Source organism: Urocampus carinirostris, chromosome 8 (genome assembly GCF_059441175.1).
Source record: "Urocampus carinirostris isolate Australia breed hairy pipefish chromosome 8, RoL_Ucar_1.0, whole genome shotgun sequence".
NCBI classification, from domain to species: domain Eukaryota; kingdom Metazoa; phylum Chordata; class Actinopteri; order Syngnathiformes; family Syngnathidae; genus Urocampus; species Urocampus carinirostris.
Window position 1 is genome coordinate 32,184,483 of NC_142356.1, and position 22,215 is coordinate 32,206,697.

The 22,215-nt window shown below is 39.0% G+C and overlaps 1 protein-coding gene across 3 annotated transcripts in view; it reads left to right on the forward strand.

Annotated features, from left to right (window-relative positions):
• Positions 1-18,480, forward strand: part of cep170ab (centrosomal protein 170Ab) — a 28,355-nt gene extending 9,875 nt beyond the window's left edge. For 2 of the 3 annotated variants that reach the window (XM_088342395.1, XM_088342396.1), the window contains exons 10-20: positions 773-1,143; positions 1,606-1,713; positions 1,948-2,077; positions 4,479-5,837; positions 5,928-6,156; positions 7,483-7,591; positions 8,779-8,922; positions 10,250-10,338; positions 10,656-10,749; positions 13,377-13,428; positions 15,872-18,480. In XM_088342395.1, the coding sequence (XP_088198521.1) occupies positions 773-1,143; positions 1,606-1,713; positions 1,948-2,077; positions 4,479-5,837; positions 5,928-6,156; positions 7,483-7,591; positions 8,779-8,922; positions 10,250-10,338; positions 10,656-10,749; positions 13,377-13,428; positions 15,872-16,122 (2,936 nt within the window). In that variant the 3' untranslated portion in view covers positions 16,123-18,480. The remainder of the gene's footprint in view (positions 1-772; positions 1,144-1,605; positions 1,714-1,947; positions 2,078-4,478; positions 5,838-5,927; positions 6,157-7,482; positions 7,592-8,778; positions 8,923-10,249; positions 10,339-10,655; positions 10,750-13,376; positions 13,429-15,871) is intronic. The other variant, XM_088342397.1, reaches the window with a different exon arrangement.
• The last annotated feature ends 3,735 nt before the right edge of the window (positions 18,481-22,215 follow it).

Sequence of the window (22,215 nt, forward strand, 5' to 3'; positions counted from 1 at the left end):
TAAACCATACATCACTGTTGGTACTACCACACCTTCATGCAATCTTCGCTTTTCATCCATTTCCAGATCTCTACATTTGAACACTCTGTTCAGCACACAATTGGTAAACTCAGAAAGATAGTAATATTAATTTTTACATGGAATGTTAAATGTGAGCACTACTACACATCAAGTTGATAGTCAAACTCTTGCCAAACGCATCCCATCATTGAATGTTTAATGGTTGCAAACCTTTAGTTCAGATTTAAAAAAGAGATTATGTTCACATTAGATATTGTATCTAACAGCAAAGTTCTCATATTCTGGGAAACATTTTTATTAAAAAAATGTTTATAAAGACGTTTAGAAGATTGAATTGATTATTTACATTTGTGTTTGTATGCTATTTCTGTCACTTTTCAGTTTGCATTAGCTTCCATGAGTTAAATAAACTCTAACAGAAACTAAATCTATTCTTGTTTTTTTTTTTTTGTTTATAAACACTACAAGAGAGCATATCTTAGTGAAGGCACAATGTTAAGTAAAAGAGCCTTATTAATTGTTCAATAATCAAATCTTACATGCCTGAACCATAATTTAACTGTGAGCCTTCAAAAAGACCCAAACCTTTCAACTAAGGCACATCTTTTATGCCATTAAATTACTAGTCCGGCCCCTGTGAGATGGTTTTCTCTACTAAGTAACCCCCCAAATGAGTTTGACACCCTTGGTGTAAATACTGAGTCTCAAACAATGTCCTAGTTTTAAGATGATGTATATTTTTCAATGACAGACAGCAAACATGAGGACGGAACTCAGAGTGATTCAGAGAACGCGCTTGGAGAACAACGCAGGGCTGCAACTTTGGAGGAGCGCTCGTTGGGCTTTTGGAGCGGAGCAGGGATGAAGATCAGGCAAGGTCGCGCTAACGTACCCGAGGGCCTCTTTGCAGAAGAGGAAAGCCCGGCTCGCCGTCGTAGGTCTTCCTGTACCAAAATGTCAGCCAACTTGCCAGAAAGTAAACATGGTGCTTCGGCGCCCCAGCAGAGCAGTTGCGACGAGGGCTACCAAAACAGAGACGATTGCAGCGACAGAGGAACGTACACCATCGAGCTGGAAAACGGAGACCAGGAAGAAGAAGAGGCTCGGAAAATGATCGACAAGGTGGGAAGATGGAAACAACAGCATAGAACAGAGGTCGGGAAGCTATGGCTCATGAGCACAGCTCACTCTGCGCGAAAAGTAAATACATATGTATATTTCTAGTTTGCAGAATTTTGCAAACAAACTTTGACGTTCGAAATGAGCACAGATTTTAAGTTACTGTAGGTATAATTTGGTATATTCGCTGACATGGAACAAAGGCATTATAATAATTTCATAAATTTTATCAAATCATCAAACGTCTCACAGTGAAATAAACTATGCTGAAGAATAAGCTTTTGTCTTGAGAGCGGATTTAGCAGTTTTGCTGAAATTTGTCTTGAAATACAAGGTGCGGCGTTCTCACGCTCAAAAAAACAATCCAAATATATTTCTTTCTTGGCTCTTTGGGTAAAAAAGGTTCCTAACCCCTGCAATACAAGTTTGGTTTGTTTGAAATAAACATGTGTTTCTTTGTTTCAGGTGTTTGGTGTACATGAACCAGATGATGGGCAGAGTGCGGACAGAAAAAACTTGACCCACAGGTCTAATACAAAAGAGCGAGGAAAAGCAGTCTTCGTGGAAAATGAGGTACAAAACAGCAGTGTTTGGAAACCGGGCCAGTACCAAGCCGTGGGTCATTTGGTACAGGGCTGCACATAAAAAAAAGAAAAAAGTGCCTTATTTTTAGCCTGTCACATTTCACGGATCCCTTAACCATCAAGTCACTAGTTGTTGTGGTGTGTCTTGGGCAAGTGTAGCCCATCCCTCTCCAAGCCGTTTTTGGGGTTTGGGGATTAAATGTTCCATTGCTTCTTTTTCCAGGTCTTGCCTGAGGAACTGGTGGTTGGTGGTCCTCGCTGGGTCTCACAGTGGGCTATCCTTGCAGCTAGCCACATAAGGACAGACCCTGAGGGTTCTGGCGGTGAGAGTCACAGTTTTGTTAGCGACAAAGGTACTTAAGTGGGAAGTGCCGTTCTTTAAAATATGTTCCTTGTTAGTCATACCAAAAAACTGTGATTTTTTTTATCTGTGAAACATTTATTATTTTGAACAGTCCACCCAGTTGTTAACCGTCTTAGTGCATAACCAGTTATCATATAAACCGTGATTCTCAGTCAAAAAATGGTAACATGGACACTCTGAGTTGGAGTATTATGTATTAATTGTGCTGCTTATTTTTTGCTGCACCAATAAAATAATAATAATAAGCTCATCTCATCTCATTAGCTGCACCGCTTATCCTCAGTAGGGTCGTGGGGGTGCTGGAGCCTATCCCAGCAATCATCGGGCAGTGGGCAGGGGACACCCTGAACTGGTTGCCAGCCAATAGCAGGGCACACAGGGACAGACAACTCGCTCGCTCATTCACACCTAGGGACAATTTGGACCGGCCAATCCACCTGAAATGCATGCCTTTGGAATGTGGGAGGAAACCGGAGTGCCCGGAGGAAACCCACGTAAGCACAGGGAGAACATGCAAACTCCGCACAATAAGTCCGGTAGCTGGATTTGAACCCACACAGGAGGTTCCCAAGACCTTAGAACTGTGCCGAACACGCGCTAACCACTGCGCCGCCGTGCTAATAATAAGCTGTTCCGTCAAATTACTTATGTTGGTATGTCTTTTCTTTTTTTGTGTGTGTGCGCAGCATAAGTGCTAAGGGACTCTTCACCATGTATGCCTCTAACTCTGAACAACCTTTGTTTTGTAGACATGAAAACATCTACAAATGTTTCTATTATTATTGCACACCTTTCTTTGACTCCCCAAGGTACAGGAAGAATTTGCAGTAAAATAAGAAAAATACTAATGATAAAAATTAGTTATAATTAGTATTTATGTTTGATAATAATGATAGAAATAATACAGTAATAATTATTACCAATCATATAATTAACATTAATACTAGTGGTAATAATAGTGATTATTAATGCTATTGCTGATGTTAGCATAATTACTTTTATCACGATTGATCAGTAATTATTAATATCAATAATATACTTCATTTGTGAGGCTTAAAATTGTACTTATTTTAGGTAAAATTATTTCTATTATCTACTTTAATAGTTGGAAAACTTTAAAATGAGAAACACTACAAATTAGCTATTTACTATATCAAATATTCTTCTTATTTGAAATATTTTAGTACAAACAATTTCTAAAATAAAGACTGTTGAAATATAACAAAGCAAAAAATACTTTAAATAGGCAAATTGTATGTATTTTATATTTTTAATTTTGTCAATAGAAGAACGGGCAGCACGGCGGCACAGTGGTTAGCGCATGTGCGGCACAGTTCATGTCTTGGGAACCTCCTGCGTGGGTTAAAATCCAGCTCCAGACTTCCTGTGCGGAGTTTGTATGTTCTCCCCGTGCTTGCATGGGTTTCCTCCGGGCACTCCGGTTTCCTCCCACATTCCAAAAACATGCATTTCAGGTGAATTGGCCGGTCCAAATTGTCCCTAGGTGTGAATGAGCGAGTGAGTTGTCTGTCCCCGTGTGCCCTGCGATTGGCTGGCAACCAGTTCAGAGTGTCCCCCTGCCCACTGCCTGATGATTGCTGGGATGGGCTCCGCGACCCTACTGAGGATAAGCGGTGTAGCTAATGAGATGAGATGAGATAGAAGAACGAGTTTGGAGTACAAAAAACATATACTTAAAACAAGATTACTACAAAATGTTCCTAAAATAAGAATAGATTATAATTATAATTATAATTGTATTTATTGTCATTAAAAACAACATAGTGAACATTTTTTGCGGCCAGATAAATTAGACTTTGCACTCCAGGATAAACATGTAATAAAGACTTTATTGAGAAAATAAGATTAAAGGAATGTACGGATAAAGGGGCGAAAATATTTACAAGGTAGTGCTTGGACATTGGCCTTGTAGGTGGACCAAATCAATAGTGCAACAAAAAAGATTGCATCTTAACAATAGTTCGAGCAAAAATAGAGCAATAACATTTAGCAACAACAAAGTTACTAAATAAGTCATTAATACCAATTTTTTAAATAGATTTTTTAAAGTCTTGAGCCCTTGTTTAGGGCAATGTTATTAACATTGGGGAAAAGAATATAGATTTAATTCAGTTAAGAGTTAAGTCAGTTTTTTCTTGTTTTACAAAAATAGCAATTTTAAGAAAAATGTAACTTCACTATATATTTTTTTAATAAACTTAAGTAAAATTTAAAAATGAAGTTTTATCTGCTAATGGAATATTTTTTTATCCGCCAGTTGAATATTATTTTGTAATATTTGCTTTTCTGCACACACACACACACACACACACACACCCTGTATTATTCATCTATGTAACATTAAACATCACACTTGCTTTTTTCACCAGATGTAAGTGAACCAACCCGTTCGTTTGCTTCATCCGACCTAAAAGAGCGTCAAAAAAGAAGTTTGCCTCCGGTTCCTGGTGAGGAAGTTGCTCAAGGAAGAACCCTAAGTTCTGGCTTTCACACAGATATGGGAGAGAAACAGGACACGGAACTCCAAGAAAAGGAGAAGAGAGCAAGCGGAGAACATTTGCCCACTCATGATACTCCCAGTCGTACGTCGACGGAAAAGTCTGGCGCAAAGCTTTCCTCACGTCCAAAGACGAGCGGAGAGAGGAGAAAAGACGAAGTGCAGAGGAGAAAAAGGGAAGACAGGCTTAGGGACAGCAGCGGGAAACCCTATTTGAGACAAGAGAGTTTTACTGTGGAGAAACCCAGCTCCAATGTTCCCATTGAGTTGATTCCCCGCATCGATGGGCTCACAGGAAGCAGACCATCCAGTAGAGAAGCAGGTGTAGACAATGACATGCTCCAGAAAGACTCTGAGGCAGTGACAGCTTTTTTGGAGACCACCGTGTCTGACGCAGGGGATCCGCCAAGTCAGTCCATCGAAGGTTCCATGTCACCCGAATCAGATGTAGACACGACGAGTACGGTAAGCCAAGCTGACTGCGCCAGGAAAATGGTTCAAAAACGGCGAATCCTCGTAGGACAACCAAAGGAGAAAACCCTCGCGTGCTCGAACAAAAAAAGTTGTGCTACTGGTCGGGAAGCCCAAACCAGGAGGGTTAACACTAGAACACCAGGTCTTCAGACTTCACTGGACCTTACAGATGATGATATCAATTCAAACTCACTCCTTCCTGACGAGCCCACTAAAGAGGAAAGCAAATGTTCTCGTGCCAGAACCCAAACAGGAAACACCACAGTGGCAGCCAGCACCAAATCCAGTCGAGCCAAGATCAACCAAAGTCCTGTTTCTCTTTCAGCCACTAAAACTGCAAATGTCCCCAAACCAAGACCCACACGGGCGTCCATATTGCGGAGAGCCCGAATTGGTGACTCGACCGACACAGAACCGGCGGATCTGGACAGAATTTCTGTAGCCTCTGAGGCCTCCACCACAAGCTCCACATCGAGGACCGGCCTGGCCAAACGAGGGATGTCTAGGATCGAGGCTCTGGCCCAGCCCAGGAGACCGAGGGTCGGGTCTCCATCTGCCCAGAGTGATTCAGAAGCCACTGTCTCACGCAATAGAGGATTCGGAGCTCGAAGTACTGTTGGGGATTTTGCAATTAGACAAGGGCTTAGAGGGGCTCATGTGACTTCTGTAAGTGGACCCAGAGGCAGGGCCAACAGTGCCTCCAAGCTCCCTGATAAAAGTAAAGGCCCCTCCTCGAACGGACCGGCCATACCTGCAGGTATTTGTTTGAACTCTTTGTCTTTGTTCAAATGAATAACTGTTTAAAATCTCAAGCTATTGAATGTCTACTGATCATTCTTCTCCTTAGTGAGCACTCGGTGGCGCCGTGTTCCCGTAGAGTATGCCTCCACCTCAGAAGACGAGTACGGTTCCAACCGCCACATGTCCAAACAGGCACGAGCCACTTCATCCACACGTGTGTCACAGCTAGCCGGTGGTGGGAAGAGCTCTCCCGATCCTGCAGGTCTCAAGCCGGCACAAAGAGATCAGGATGAATATATGAGGGACTGGACAGCACATAGCGAGGAGATTGCAAGGTATTCAATTTGAAATATTGAATAAGGTCAATTCATGACAATTGAAATGAGAAAGAAAAAAAAATGAAAAAAATAATTTATAAACATGAGAAAATAATCTAGACGTATGGTTTTGTTCCACTTGATGAAAATGATTGAACGCAAATAATTAAGGAACATGTTAGGGTTCTCAAACTCAATTTGTGGGCTAGAAATTGAGTTTGAGTGAGGCTGAGCTGCACAGAAAAGCTCTGATAAAAAATGTCAATGTTTTTAAAAATCTTTTGTTCCACAAAAAAAATTTGGGGAAAAAATAACCGCATAAAAAGAAATTTAAAGAGTCAATCAGTAATAAATAAATTAAATGATAATAATAATAATGAACGATGTATAAATAACTGAAGAAAATAATTGCTAGGGCTGTGGTGGGGAAGGCCCAGCAGCAACTCCACTTCCTGTGGATTTTGGAACAGAAGTTGCTGGGGTCCTTCTGCAAAGCCACATTGGAGAGCAGTCTGGCTTATGGCATCACTGTGTTTTATGCTGGGAGCACGGCAGCAGACAGGAAAGACATATGCCCATGGTGGTTGTTAAAATGCATAAATTAGCTGCATCATTGCATAAGCCGCAGGGTTGAAAGTTCGGAAAAAAAGTCACGGCTTATAGTCCGAATTTTATGGTACTATGTTTCACAAAGATGATATCAATGACAACAAAGACAATAATAATTCTAATTGTAGAAAAAAAATATGAATTTTATTCATTTAGACAGTCCTTTCCAAACATGAATCGAACAGTGAACATGAACTGTTGTGAACATGGCTTCTCTTGCTTACTCCTCGCTGTTAGAAAAATGACTACAAAATAACAGAAAAATGATTAAAAAACAAACCTTTGAATGAAAATTGATCAAAAGTGACCATAAAAGGAGCCAGGAAACAACCCAAAAACAACAAAACGATGGGGGCCCACAAACTTATCATTCTGTGGTCTGTGTGTGGCCCCCCGTAGTTGGGACCACTGTCTTGAGTCGTTCATGAACAGCAACGATTGAAATTGAGTTTTGGTTACGCGTCCCATTTCAATTTGGCAGCTTTGTCCGACCATAATTTGGTACTCAATACACTGTGCTTCCGATACTTAAACGTACCAGCACAAAAATGGGGATAACCATTGCCAGTACCATCCCTTAAATGTTGCTTAACATTGCCATGACACTGATAGGTATCACGATCAATGCTAATGTAACTTCAGAGAAATTCTGGTAGTTTATTTATTTTCTTCTCTTCTTCCATTTTGTCCTTTACACATATTGTTCATGATTTGGCATCCCTATGTGCTGAACAGGATTAGCCAGGACCTGGCCAAAGACCTTGCAATGCTTGCAAGAGAGATTCACGACGTCGCTGGAGAAATTGACTCTGTTAGCCCTGCAAACACTGACCCAGGAGTCACGGTATGGTCCAAATTAGGGGTGGGCGATATGACTGTATTAGATCGTTAAGGACTCAAACGAATTTTCAGAAGTTGAGTCATCTAATCTTTATAAATTCTGCGAGATCTTTATATTTATGTGTCTATTGTTTTTTTAAGGCCCTTTCTATTCGGTATAGTTTGCAAAAAGCATTGAGTTCTTCATTCACTAATTTCCTTTTATGCTTCATTGTGATTTTTATCTTATTAAATCTTAGAATTTAATATAGCTGTGACAGCGGCTATGTATGACAAATGGCCATCGTGCTTAAACACACAGTGCACACACATGCGGAACACTTTTAGACTTATTCAGTCATTTCTACAACAATTAATGCACACCAATGCATGACCACTTCTTTGCTAGTTTGAATAAAGCGACTGAGTGTTGAAGGAGAAGATCTACATCTGGGTTACGAGACTAGACAAGTAAAACAAGAGCAGGGTGTCTGGAAAGACCCTTGTCACTTGGAACAATGTAGCAATTGTATCACGACTGAACAAATGGCATCAAGCTAACATAAGTAAATAGTCGTTAAAATAATGATCCATTCATCCATTATCTGCACTGCTTATCCTCAGTAGGGTCGCATGGTGCAGGAGCACATGCAAGCTATCTTTGGGCAGTGGGCAGGGGACACCTTGAACTGGTTGCTAGCCAGTTGCAGAGCACACAGGGACAGACAACACACTCTCTTGTTTACACCTAGGGACAATTAACCTCACATACGTGTTTTTGAACGTCCTTATAAAAAACCCAAAAAATATTCAAGCATGTTTAATATATGTTATTTTGTTGTTGTGTTATTGTTTTTGTTCTGTTTTTATTTTAATGTTTGAATAAAGTTTTCATTGATTCATTCATATGTATGTTCTTGAGGAATAAGCAGTCTGAGGCTGTGATCATGACTTTTAGACAGGAGGTGAAGGCTGAGAGTAACAAAGTTTCAAATTGCGGACAATACCTTTAAAAGAAATCGTGATAAATTCAAGATCGTGACTTTTGTTGTTGTTGTCACCGTGGTGTGATTTTCTTTTCCATCTTGTCCACCACTGGGTCATATTGTAGAAACTACAAAATATTTTTGTTGCCTTGTTTTTCAAAGTATCAAAAATTGAGCAAATAAACACTTCAAACTATTTCAGTAACCTTAACGTGTATTCTGATAGCTGGAGGATTGTGATGACAGCTTGGACCAGGCCAGTCCTTCCAAAGATCAGGAAGGCAAAAGCAAGTCGGTTGAAATGAGGTCAAGGTCGTCTGCTGTGCAGGGACCCCGCTCTGTTCATCGACAGACATGGAACCAAGATGAAGTGAGTCAGTTTTATTTCAACACCAATATTACACTAATATGTGTTGATCATTGAGACGATGGACAATACAGGGATTCCAAAAACTTACTTGAAAAATGTCAGTAGTTAGCTGGAGCATTGTGTGTTTACAGTATTTGACAGTGTTATCACTAGAATTAGAATTATCTCTATTGTATTTGTAACAACGTGAATATTGTTTACAATGTGATTAGATGTGGGACTCCAGATCAAAGACGTAAAAAGAAAAATAGAAAAGAAAAAGAATGTCAGGATAAATTGCACAGATATTTACAAGGTACCGTAAACCTGGGACCTGCCATTAGACTTAAATTAAAATGTTCTACTTTGTACATGCGTCATGAAGTGCATGTTTAATTAACTCATTGATAAGTGTACAACTCATCATTTTGAGATCTACAAAAACAATAGGTAACAACAATTTACCTCAATACAACTATGTTCACTTCCAATATTGAAGCCCACATTGTTGTCTGATACCGATATTATCCAATAAATTATCAAATTGACATCGACACGCTTTTGTCGCAGTGTTTGCTTCAAATGTGATCCGTGCAAACTTAGTTTAGTTGAAATAATAACTAGTCAGACCGACATATGATATCAATATTAGATTTAAAGGTAAGACCGTGCCTAAAAAAAAATCCAGCCTGGACCAACCCGGGCCGGCGGGTATTAAAGCCCGACCCAACCAATTAACTTGATTTAAGGGACCAAACCCAAACCAAACATGAATTTTCCCCTTTTATTTGTGAGGACTCAGGAGGAGGAGTCCTGATTTTGGCTGACTTTGCACTTCTGCCATGCACCCGCTTCTTTGGGTCTGACAGTGCCTCCGCCCTGTGGTCGGCCGAGCGCACAGCCGAGGGCGTCGACGAGGGCCTTTTATACAGAAAATAAGATCTTATAATAAAATAGGAAGAAATCAGAAAATCATTTAATCAAGTTGTAATTAATGAATCAATCATTTGCTGCACTTACACTAAACTTCCGTAAGAAGGCGGGGGCCTCAAACTTTTGGCCCGGAGTTTAGACCCCTGTATTAAATTCTGATAAACTGACCACTAGAGGGAGTGCTTAAGAATTACCGATACATACAGGTATTTGCTTTTCAGAATAAATAGATCATGCCTGGATGGTCGACCTCTAAAGGGTTTATAAGTAAGAAAAAATGAAAACATTATACTGTATAAAAAAGTGTGTTTTAATAAAATAATTTGTAGTGATTATGCAGCGCAGCAGCAGTTACAGTTAAATCATTGGAGCAATTTTTCATTTTCTTGCATTAAAGACTGTTTTTATCTAACAGGCAATGCTTGATAGTTTGCTTCTGCCATCCGTCAATCAACTCTCAAACAGAATACGGCAGTCTGTAGACAAAACAGCCAGCAAAATCAGGTACGTATCACACAAGAAGCATTCAATCACTGGTCAACACTGTGAAAAATAAAGTAAAATACTATAAATGAAAAACAGTGAAAGCAATGAATGGAAATAAATTCAGTCTTTGATTTCCTAACTTATTGTATTTTCTGAAACTAGGCCAACTAGATAAACGTGATTGACAGTTCACAAAGGTGAACAGAGGCAATCATTGTGGTTATCACCACTTTTGGTTAAATTGGGATATTCCCTATTACCCAGAGAGGGGTGAAGTTAGAAATAAATTAATGTTTTTTTGCTTTCATCTATTTTTACCACGTCTGAAACACAAGGATCCTTTTCAAGGATAAAGACCGGAAATGGGAAGAGATTGAGAGCAAACTTCAGGCTGAGCATGACTCTCTGCTGTTGCGGAACTCCAACAAGGTAACCATTAGAACATATCACGGTGAATTGAATTAAAACCAATTCAATTATGGTTGAACCCAGCATTTTCCAATTGCGGGTAATTTTCAGGGAAAGACTACAAATACTACTCTACCCCTGGGAAACAATCATTCATTTCCATAAGACTGACAATATTGTACCAGGTGTTGACTTGTTCCACTGCGTTGTGAAATAATATCATACCTGTCAACCTCCACGGCTCCATTCCCGTACAAACTGTCATATTTTCCCTTACAAAATACAAAATAATCTTACACCATATATTTTTTTTTTCGGGAGATGCATGATGGGAAATCCCTAGGCGGCACACGCATGCGCACAGTAGTATCAAACCGCTCGCTTCGTTTGCAACGAAAAAAAAACGATACAGAGATAGAGGCTACCGCGGCGAACTCGTTAGACTTGATTGATTTGCCGTTTCTTGATAGTCGGTGTTTACAGGATGGTACCCATAATTGACAAATTTGCGTTTTTCCGTACAGATTTCCTTGTACGTCGTACACGTCTTAAAATGCATAATAAACGTACTATGTACGGCAAAAACGTACAGGTTGACAGGTATGTAATATTAAATTACAGAGTATGAGATGCAAATTTGTGATAGCCCCAGTAATGGCATAAGTAGCTCATGATCTGTTTACACAAGTAATCCAATTGAGTGGAATTAATGCCTTTGTAAGAGTAAACATAATATTGGATTACTTTTAACGGCTGTCATTGGAAATTATTATAATAATACATTTGGGTTGGAATAGATTCCTTGGAATGCTGTTCTAAATTCCTGGAAAAATATGCAGCTCAAAGTTCTGAATCTTCAAAACAGGGTTCAGGAAGCTATGGCTCGCGAGGCTTATATGGCTCTTTTCATGAGTACATATGGCGCGGAGATAAAATTATACTCATGCAAATCTGTTTTTAGCCTTCCAAATCTCACAAGCGTGTAGCCGGGCCTATTGTATGCATAGCTGACATAGTACTAGTATCATGAATGGTTTGGTCCAGTATAGAAAGGGCATACTCCTCGCTAGAGTTAAGAGTCAAGCTGTCACACCAACAGAACCCGTTGTGGCTGTAGGTCGCCAAGGAAATCTTTATATGGAAGCTCATCAAACAATTTAGGTTCACTGTGGAGACACTTAATGATTAAAAACCCGCAGAAAAACTGTTAACAGCCAGAAATACCAGCCAAGCACACAGAGCAATTTGATTGGGTGAGCGGGAGAGGTAGGCGGAGCTATGCGCACAGCGCACTTTTATCTGCCCAGCTTTGCCTGCACTGAAGATAAATATGTCAGGATCCTCATCTTCACTATTTTGTGACATTTTTACAAAGGAACACTGCTAGCACCTTGTTTTGAAACCATTATTTGTGGAAAAAACGAAGGTCAAAATGAGCCTAAACGATTTTAAGTAACTGCGGGAGGGAGACAGGTTTAAAGTTGTGTATTTGTTCGTATAGGACCCAGGCTCTGGTCTTATTATTATTTCATAATTTTTATCAAATTATCTAATGTCACTCAGTGAAATAAAATGCGCTGAAAAATAAGATTTTGGGGGGGAGAGCAAGTTTGGCGGTTTTGCTGTAATTTGTCTTAAAATATGTATGGTATGGCTCTCTCTCTCGTTCATCAAAGCGGCGCCGCCACGAGCGGCTGCCTTTTCCAGCAGCTGCCCTGTTATCTCTCACTTTTTGTGATTTATTGTTTTATTGTCTGCTCCTATCTTCGGTGTTTTTCTTCCCGTTTGACAACTACACTTTGGATGACTTTCTATCCTATGGACATGGGTTTTAGCGCACAAAAATGCGTTTATTCGAGGAATCAACTCCCTGCCCTGAAGAATTCTCGTGCCGGCGTGATGAGGGGGCCTATGGTGGAAGAAGAGCCGGAGCTAGCTAAGCGGCTAGCGGCGTTATAAGTCTTCGGTACCATCCGTAATCATGGTAAATGTGAACTCACTACCAAATAAGACCAACGAGTGCTGGTGGAAAACATCGAAGCGCACAGGGAGCGCAGTTGCTGTGTTTTGCGGAAACGTGGCTCACGTTTTAGCACCCCGGACGCTAACGTGTAGCCACCCGGAGCTACCCGGAGCTATTTTAGCAATCCGGCTTCAGCGCCGCTATACAGAGACACGAAAGCCTACGGGAATCGGAGAGGAGACGGACTCGCTAAAACGAGGTGGTGTATCCCTGGACACAAAGAAAAAGATTTCCATCTGAGGCGGGGATGTCAAACTTTTGGACTGGCGTGTGACGTCATCCACTCCGCTACAAGCACCCCTAGGGCATCATGTTAATCTGTTAATAAACAACAGGGTAGACTGCTGGAAGTGTGAATTTCCCTACGGGGAATAATAAATTATCTATCTATCTACCTATCTGTCCCCCCAAAATATAATTATTTTGCTATTACGGATCTTTATCTCAAAAAGGTTCTCAACCCCTGCCTTAGAACAAATGCTACACAAGTGACTTGTCTGTTATACACTTGGCATTCATTGTGAGGCCTCATAAAGAAAGCACAAACAAGCACAATTATTGGACATGTTTTGCAAGTAAAATTAATTATATTGTCTGCTTTGCCCTGTTTTCTGTGTTTTTTTAGGAAATTTCCACTATCATCCAAGACCTCAAAAGAGTGGAACGACAACTTTTGGGTATGGCTCTAATACACTTAATAATTTTGTGATCATGATGGCTATTTAGCCTCAACAAGATGTTATCGTTTAGTTTAAGTTTAGTTTTGTTTTGGGTTTTATTTTTGGTTTGGGTTTTGTTTTGTTTCGTCCAGTTTAGTATAATTTAGTTCTTTTTTTTATTTACAGAGCCCAATAAGTGTCTTGGGGAGGGGGTTGGAAAATATGTTTCTCATGTTTTTGTTAGGATGAAATTGTTTCTCTCTTTATGTAAAAAGATTTGGAAAATTTGTCTCCTTTTTTAACAAGAATTTTTCTCAAACGAGTAAACTAACTTGGGCTAGTGAAAAAATGTTGATGTGTTGATGTTAGTCTTTCATTAGTCGTACATTTTATAACGGAAAGGCGAAACGTCTTTCGTTAAGGTGAGCATGTCTTTTCAAAAGTTCCCCGTTCTAATGAGAAAATAATAGGAAAATAATTATCCTGGTTTCCAAACGTTTTTTCATTAGGCCTTTGTCTTCTCCATAAAATGAAAAAATGTCGCTATAACTAACTTTTTCATTCGAACGTGTATGTTTTCTCATTAACTTTTTTAATTCTAATAAAAACTGAGTCCCATTTGAGCTAGTTCCCGTGTTAACTCCAACCCAGAAACACAAAGTCAAATGTTGTTTTTATGCTGCCAAGAAAGTGTATGTTGAGTTGAAGATTAGAACTTGTTTTGTGATGACAAACAGAAAATATTTTTTGTAAGGAAGAATGTGTTTTCTCCATAAATGGCAGATATGTTACTCAAAGTAACAAGCACCTTTTCGTCTGAATGATAAGGGTTTCTCTTTCTTACTAGGGAAGCTTCTTGTTTGGATTAGTACCTCTTCTCATGAAATGAGAATATTTGTCATCGGAAACATATCCCGGCACGACCTTACTTGAGTTAGCTCCTCTATAAACTCAAACCCAAAAAAAACTAACTCAAATATTGTTGTCATTCCAACGAGAAAACACATCATTGAGTTTAAGATGAGAAATTTTTCATCATTTGACAAACGGATGTACTCGCCATTATATGGGAATGTTTGTCGTTATAATGATAATTGGCAAATATGGTTTTAACTGTGACAATCAACTATTCATCTGAGTGATAAACTTGTCTCATTCAAACCAGGAATGCTTTTTGTGTGGATGAATATGTTTTCTCATTCAAATGAGAATATTTGTCGTGGGAAACGTCATATGTGAGCAGTACCTTACGAGAGCTAGCTTCATTGCTAATCCTGAACCAAAAAATAAAACCCAAATGTTGTTAGGTCCCTATGCAAGCGCACTCTTTTTTGTGTGCCTGTGCTGACGAGGAATTATCCCAATCTGACAAGTTTCTTATTTAGATGAGAAACATTTCTTGTTATGGCCTCAACATTTCTTGCTCAGATGAAAAGGTTTTACCGAAAAAAAGTTTGAAATTTAATATTTGTGACTTGTCTTGCGTAATTGGAACTTGTTTGTGTACGGTAAAATATCTTGTGCCAAGGAAACATCGAAAGGGTAAATCTTAACAATACCCTTGTGAACATATAGTACTTATCTAGAGAGAGTAAAACACTGAATGTATAGGTAAACTTTCCATGGTAATTTTATTCTGAATTAGTTATTATTTTACACTTGGTTGGTCAAGCTTTACAGTAGGAGATAGCCATTCACTTGATGTTGTTAAAATTCAACACTGAAGAGTTCAGAGTTAAGACAACTTGTGCAGTGTAAATCCAGTTTAACACTTACAGTGGCTTGCGAAACTATTTGCCCCCCTTGAACTTTGTGACCTTTTGCCAAATTTCAGACTAAAAACATAAAGATATAAAACTGTGATTTATTGTGAAGAAACAACAATGACTGGGACACAATCATCAAGTGGAACACACATTGGATATTTTAAACTTTTTAACAAATAAAAAAACGAAAAAGTGGGTGTGCAAAATTATTCAGCCCCATTGAGTTAAGACTTTGTAGCGCCACCTTTTGCTGCGATTACAGTTGCAAGTCGCTTGGGGTATGTCTCCATCAGGTTTGCACATCTTGAAACTGATATTTTTGCCCACTGAGCTCGAGCTGTTTTGCAAGGAGGACTTCAGAGAAATATTTTTGAATTTCCCATAGACCACAAGTTCATTTTCACGGGTTGTGGCACAATTAGTTTCTACACTTTTTAGAGTTAATTTTTTCTCTGCACTGTAAAGGTACTTTACCTCTACTGTTGTTGCATTATAACTCTAAAATAAATAGGTGAGTGTCAAACCTATGTGAACTCTATTTTTTTCACAAAACTGGAGGTTTTTGTGTTCCCTTTACTCTGTCCATTGTTGAAAGAACACCAGAGGAGTTAAAATGCTTTTACAATGCAACCCTGGTACATTTACCGTATAAGCATATAAAATAGTCATATGAAATGTTTGTTGTACTTGGCCAGTGATTGATATGATGGTGGACCCCGACGGCACCTTGGATGCCCTGACCAGCCTTGGCCTCACAAGCCCTTTCTCTGACCAGAAGAGTACCTCAGCTCAGCAGGCTGATGTACCCGTCATCTCTGGAGGAGGAGCTTGTTCCAGCACCGTATCGGACGCGGGGCGGGAAGTCGCCACTGGCCAATCACGAAGACTCTCTGAGTGTTTACAGGTAGCAGAGCCAATCACAGGGTCACCACACACCAGTGGATAATTGCAAGCATCTAAGAAAATGTGTCCTCCATACTCAACTTTTGACATGATGTCTCAGCAAATATACTGTATTTTCCACACTATAAGGCGAACCTCCCAATTATAGTCTTTTGTCATATATGTTTCATACATAGGGCGTAGTGGACTATAAGACACATAAAAATGAGACTACAGTAAGAGTTAGCCTCTTTATTCCTTCTTTATTAACCATTGGGGGCTATATGCTCTTCATACACTTTACACACCTACAGCATCTATTTTAGTGAAATGATTTGTCAGTCAATATGTGTCACTGACACAAAATTACAAACGATTGTATGCGAAAGGATTCCAACCCGGGACATCGCGACGAGAGCACCGACAATTTCCCACTAGACCACCATTAGTATAGATGATGTCCGAAAAGGCATTAGATGTCATCTCATTATCTCACTATTTTTACAGTGTATTGATTTGGATGATACATTTTGTTCTGCGTTCTGATAGGTTAAGCAGTCTCTTCTTCACCTGTTCGGTCAATAATGCCGCAGTTTAATATGAATACATACGTCAAAGGACGTGTACACTATTTTGTTAAAAGACCTTCTCCTTTCTCCATTCTCTAACATTCGATTATGGCACCATGAGTAAAAGCAGTGAGATAATGAGATAAGCTCCATTGCGTTTTGGGGTGTCCTCCGTACCAACGGTGATGTATTAGTCAAGTGATGGCGCTCTCACCACTACTACACAGGTTTGGATTCCGTCTCATTAATTGTCTTGCGAACTTGGTTAGTGATGTTTATCGGTTGATCAATCGTTGCACATATCTATCTATCTTTCTACCCTGGTCATATCCCTTGAGAGGGGTGAACGACAGCAAGACAAACACATACAAAAACAAAGAAAATAAGAAAAGGGAAAAAGTAGCAAAAAAACACACACAAAAATGTTTGGACCATGGCCAACCCAAATGCCCAAACACCCAAACAAGTAACGCACCTCGGCACCCAAGTCGGTCATGCTTTCGTCCCTTCAGATAAAACGTGACACATGAAAGCGGCCATGTCACTCGGGTCAGGGTGACACAACGCACTCTTTTGTCCAAGAGCAGGGCCTGACAGCTTTCACTGGTTTACCCCTGCCGCATCATACGGGTGACCGCCCATCCCTTAGAACGCGTCCAAACATCCCACTATCCTTTTACAACACTTCTCCACTCATTCCTATCACCAACAAGAAATGAGTTGCACATATACCATAGCATATTGTAATACCTTGTGTAGCAATACGACCTATAAATACTGTATGCATTTCCAATCCTATTCATTATATTCTGCGGTATATAAGGCGCACCATCTTATAAGGCGGACTTTCAAATTGCTGGCTAATTTGGGGTTTGTAGGTGCGCTTGCTAGTCTTGAAAATACGGTATATTTTATGTATCTGGTAAAATGACTTTACCCTTCTTTCAGTTTGCTGTTGTTTACTTGATTGTTCTGCTATTGATGCAAAACTGTTTACTTCTACATTTGTTTAATTATATATACCACCTGTGTGATAAATCCTTTGCCCGTGGACTTCTTTGCAAATGCAAATAAAAATTTTATTTGTTAGAAAGGTCTGTGAAAAGGTGTTAAAAATCTACAAATGTATTCCTCCTATTCCTCTCCTTCGGGTTTTTGCTGTGTTTAATAATGATTGAAATGTGCAGTATTTACCTTGTAACAGCTAAATCCCAAACGGTGAGTCTTCATTTTTTTAATAATGTGCTGCCTGTGTAAGATTCAAAGATCAGATGTAGCTCTGAGAAAGATGTTCCTCTACTTTGAATATTAAGTCACAAGTGTCCTAAAACGAGCAATATTTACAAAGGTAATATTAATTCCAAATGAGAGAGTAAAGTGTTCATAGAATGTTGATCCTGGTATATTTATTAGTGCATAAAGAAGAGGAAATGCCCATCGTAAAGCTCTATTGTTTTTTGCCTCTACAATATGAAGTTTCTACGTCATAAAGCAAAATAATATGTCAAATGAATACATACTAAACAAAGGTGTTTGAACATTGAAATAGACAGAGTAAAAGTCTCACAGTGGCAAAAACTGCAACAGTGCAAAAGAGGTATGGCCATTGCATCATGATTTCTTTGTTTACACATGAATGTAACCTGGTCGAATTTTATCAAGCAAATATCCGCCCATCATCAACTGCATTTTATGGTCAGCACTTATTGAACTTTGTCCGTTGATGATTTTGACAGTTCAAGTTGGTTAAAAGAATGCCCTTCTTTTTAATCGTTTTAATAGTATATAGTGATTGTTAATTTCACAATACCTATGTATTGTTTGCTCTGTTTCCAATAAAATGCATGATAATACTGTTGTGACATTTTGAACTGACCCTCATAAAAAGGCATGATAAGACTATTGTACTATTGTGTGCGGTAAAACTGCAAAATGTAATACTGTTAAATCACTGTAGTTTAGCCATTTAATTCAGTACAGCATTGTCATTTCTACAGTGCTAGTAATTTACAGTGAAGATTTATATAGATGTATCTCCAGTTGTTTTGCAAGTGTACCTTCAACTTTAGGTACTGTGGATATCCATCCATCCATCCATCCATCATCTGCACCACTTACCCTCACTAGGGTTGCGGGGGTGCTTGAGCCCATCCCAGCTTACCCAGTGGGCAGGGGACACCCTGAACTGGTTGCCAGCCAGTCGCAGGGCACACAGAGACAGACAACTCACTAGCTCATTCACACCTAGGGAAAATTTGGACCGGCCAATTAACCTGACAAGCATGTTTTTGGAGTGCCTGGACGAAAACCCACACAAGCACGGGGAGAACATGCAAACTCCACACAGAGAGGTTCGATCTCACGACCTCAGAACTGTGCCACACACTCGCTACCCACTGCGCTGCTGTGGTGCCTACTGTACTGTAGTTATGTAAACAGTTAATAACTATTTTATAACTAACTACGATATTTTTGTTCATAACTTACTGTAATTTATGAGGATACAATATAATACAGTAATTTGATGTTTGCAATCCTCTACTTACCATTTATGTTCATACAAAATGGAGAACCTGAGGAAAATCCACTGAGGCACTGGCAGAATATGCAAAGTCAACACATAAAGGCAGGAACACTGGAACACAACTCAGAGACTATGGACTTTGAAGCAGTCAAACTCATCAGTTAAGTTCTATAAACACTTTTCTGAAGTGGAATATAACTTCCTTTGCTGTGCATAAACGCATGCTAACTCGAATGTTAATGTTGCCTACATAAATGTAATGTCGAGTCAATGCTTATGTTCACCTCTACCTTTCGTCTTGCTAAGGTTGTTGACAATCAATCTTACCAATTTGCTAAATTATTAGTCTTTCTCTGGTGACAAAAAATGGAGGACAGACTTTTCTTCCTCCGCGTCTTCGTTTAACATCCAGATTGTGAGACGTGATAGGTATAACAAAATCCTGATTGAAGCAATTCAGTTGAGGTTTTTAGTGTGATAAAAACAAATCAAAATAGATAAAAAGAATATTCTGTCCTTGGGAGTACAGAACCCGTTTATAATGGTTTCCCAAGTGAGCTTTCAAAACTGCACGTGACAAAAATGAAACAAGTTAGTGGAAATTTCCCCAAATCCCAGCTTCACACCACTCCTTGGTCCAGACTGAATCCTGCATGTAGTTTGATAAGACTCAAGGTAAGACTTGGAACCTCCCCTTGACTGTAAGTCAGAACAGTTAGAACAATGTAGCAATTGTATAACAAATAGATGAGTGGAAACATTTAGACGTCAAGTGAATAAAGCAAGGAGTACGGTAACTAAGTGAATAACTGCATTCAAATATATGGATGATCAGAAGGTGCATTAATACCACTAAATGATTAACATGATTAAAAAATAAATGCAATGATTAAAAGAATGAAAAAGGTTAGTGACCCCTGCTACAAATGAAAAACACAAATTAATATTACAACGCTAAACAGGCTCTGCCACTACTTTCTCTTCAAAGTCAGACACACGTGTTTATCCTTGTTGTACAATATTTCGTAAAATTCTTCTCACCCCATTCACATCTGTAAGACTTGAATCAAATGTTTTCTTTTGTTTTTGTTTTTTCGAGGCGACACACGGAAGCAATTACACTGAAACAATGAAACAGGATTCAAGATAGTGTTCAGTCATTTAAGTGTACCTCTTGTTGCTTGTTTCAAAGTCTTAATTTGTGTTGACAGATGATTATTGTGTGGTTTAGTTTCTATAATCTCCAATACTCTCTTTTTGCTGCTAAATGACATTGCATTTATTTTCAGTGCACTATTATTTCGATGCACTATTCTTTCTCATCCATGAAAATTGCATACCCTTGGGGGTATGGCGCCCGCCCCGAGACTGGGAGGTTGTGGTTCAAGCCTCGGTCGAGTCATACCTAAGACTTAAACATTGGTACCTGTTGCCTCCCTGCTTGGCAATCAACATTAGGGGGTTGGAATTGGGGGGTTTGGTCACCTAACGACTCCCAACACCTCAGTTGGGTTGAGCGAGGGGGCTGGGAATCCCCTCCTTTGTATCAATCTCCCAAAAAGAGTCAGAAATGACTCTAGCCACCTCCCACTAGGGAAATATGGCTGCGGTATATATATATATATATATATATATATATATATATATATATATATATATATATATATATATATATATATATATATATATATATATATATATATATATATATAGAGATATATATCGATATATATATATATATATATATATATATATATAGATATATAGATATATATAGATATATATATATATATATAGATATATAGATATATATAGATATACATATATATATCTATATCTCTCTCTCTATATATATATATATATATATATATATATATATATATATATATATATATATATATATATATATATATATATATATATATATATATTATCATGACTGAGGCCAGTTTGTAACACTACGTTGTAAATACTTTTTTTCTGCCTTTTATCCTTTAGCCCTAATTACATGTTCACCCGGGAGTGACATGTCCAATCTGGTTACATACAATGTTTCACAACGTTTATTGATATCAATGGCAATAAAAAATATATTTAATACCAACTACAATTAGTATCGTGCTTTGAATACTTTTAGATTTTTTGTATTTTCCTCAAAGCAAACATACATATTTAGGTTAATATAGCGCACATACTTACAGATGTATAAAATCCTTGGTTTTCTTTTCTTTGTCATTATTTTCATGGATACACTGGTAATTACTCTTTTTAACCACTAACCATATCTACATTAGACTAATGCAGTCACCAAATATTTTGAGCCAATATAATAAACAAGCCCGTTTTTGGTGCTTTTCCCGATCCTTCAAACCAAACCACACAGATCAACATAAGCAATGGCACACCAATGCTATCCTTTGTGCAAAGATAACAGAGCCACTAGATTCGTGTCATGTAATCCAAAAGCCAATAACAATTGCTCTGGCCTTTAGGCTCAGAGTCAGCCGTTCCTCAATGGACAAGTCGATATTCATTGACTTCACTCAACATTGAGTCATGGCAGAAGCAGCTACCTTGTTAAAACTTCTTCCACTGATTTTGATCATTTTGCTAGCTTTTGCAATCGCCCAATTATATACTTAGTTACATGGTACAGGGAAGATTTTACACGGCCCGAAATTTGGGTCGGGCCTAAAACATCAATCATTACGTTTGGGTTCAGGCCAGGCCAGACTTCTCTCTCACTGCCTTTTTTTTAATATCCACCCGTCATTTGCTCTATGTTTCTTTTTCTTTGTGAAAGATCCGCACAGTGCAGTATGCACGCACGTGAGCGCAGGAGCACACGCACATAGTGGCACTGACGGACACAGAGAGGTGGGTGCGTGGCAAGGGATGGAGTCCGCCCAAATCGCCCCTGCTAACTCCTCCCGAGTCCATCCATGCATTTTTCTTTTCCCCTTATCTGGGGTCGGCTCCAGACAGGGGGCGCTGAAAACCAGCTACCAAGCGTGGGAAATCATGAACCAAAGTTTTTTATCGTCATAAGGGGTCTGTGATCTGC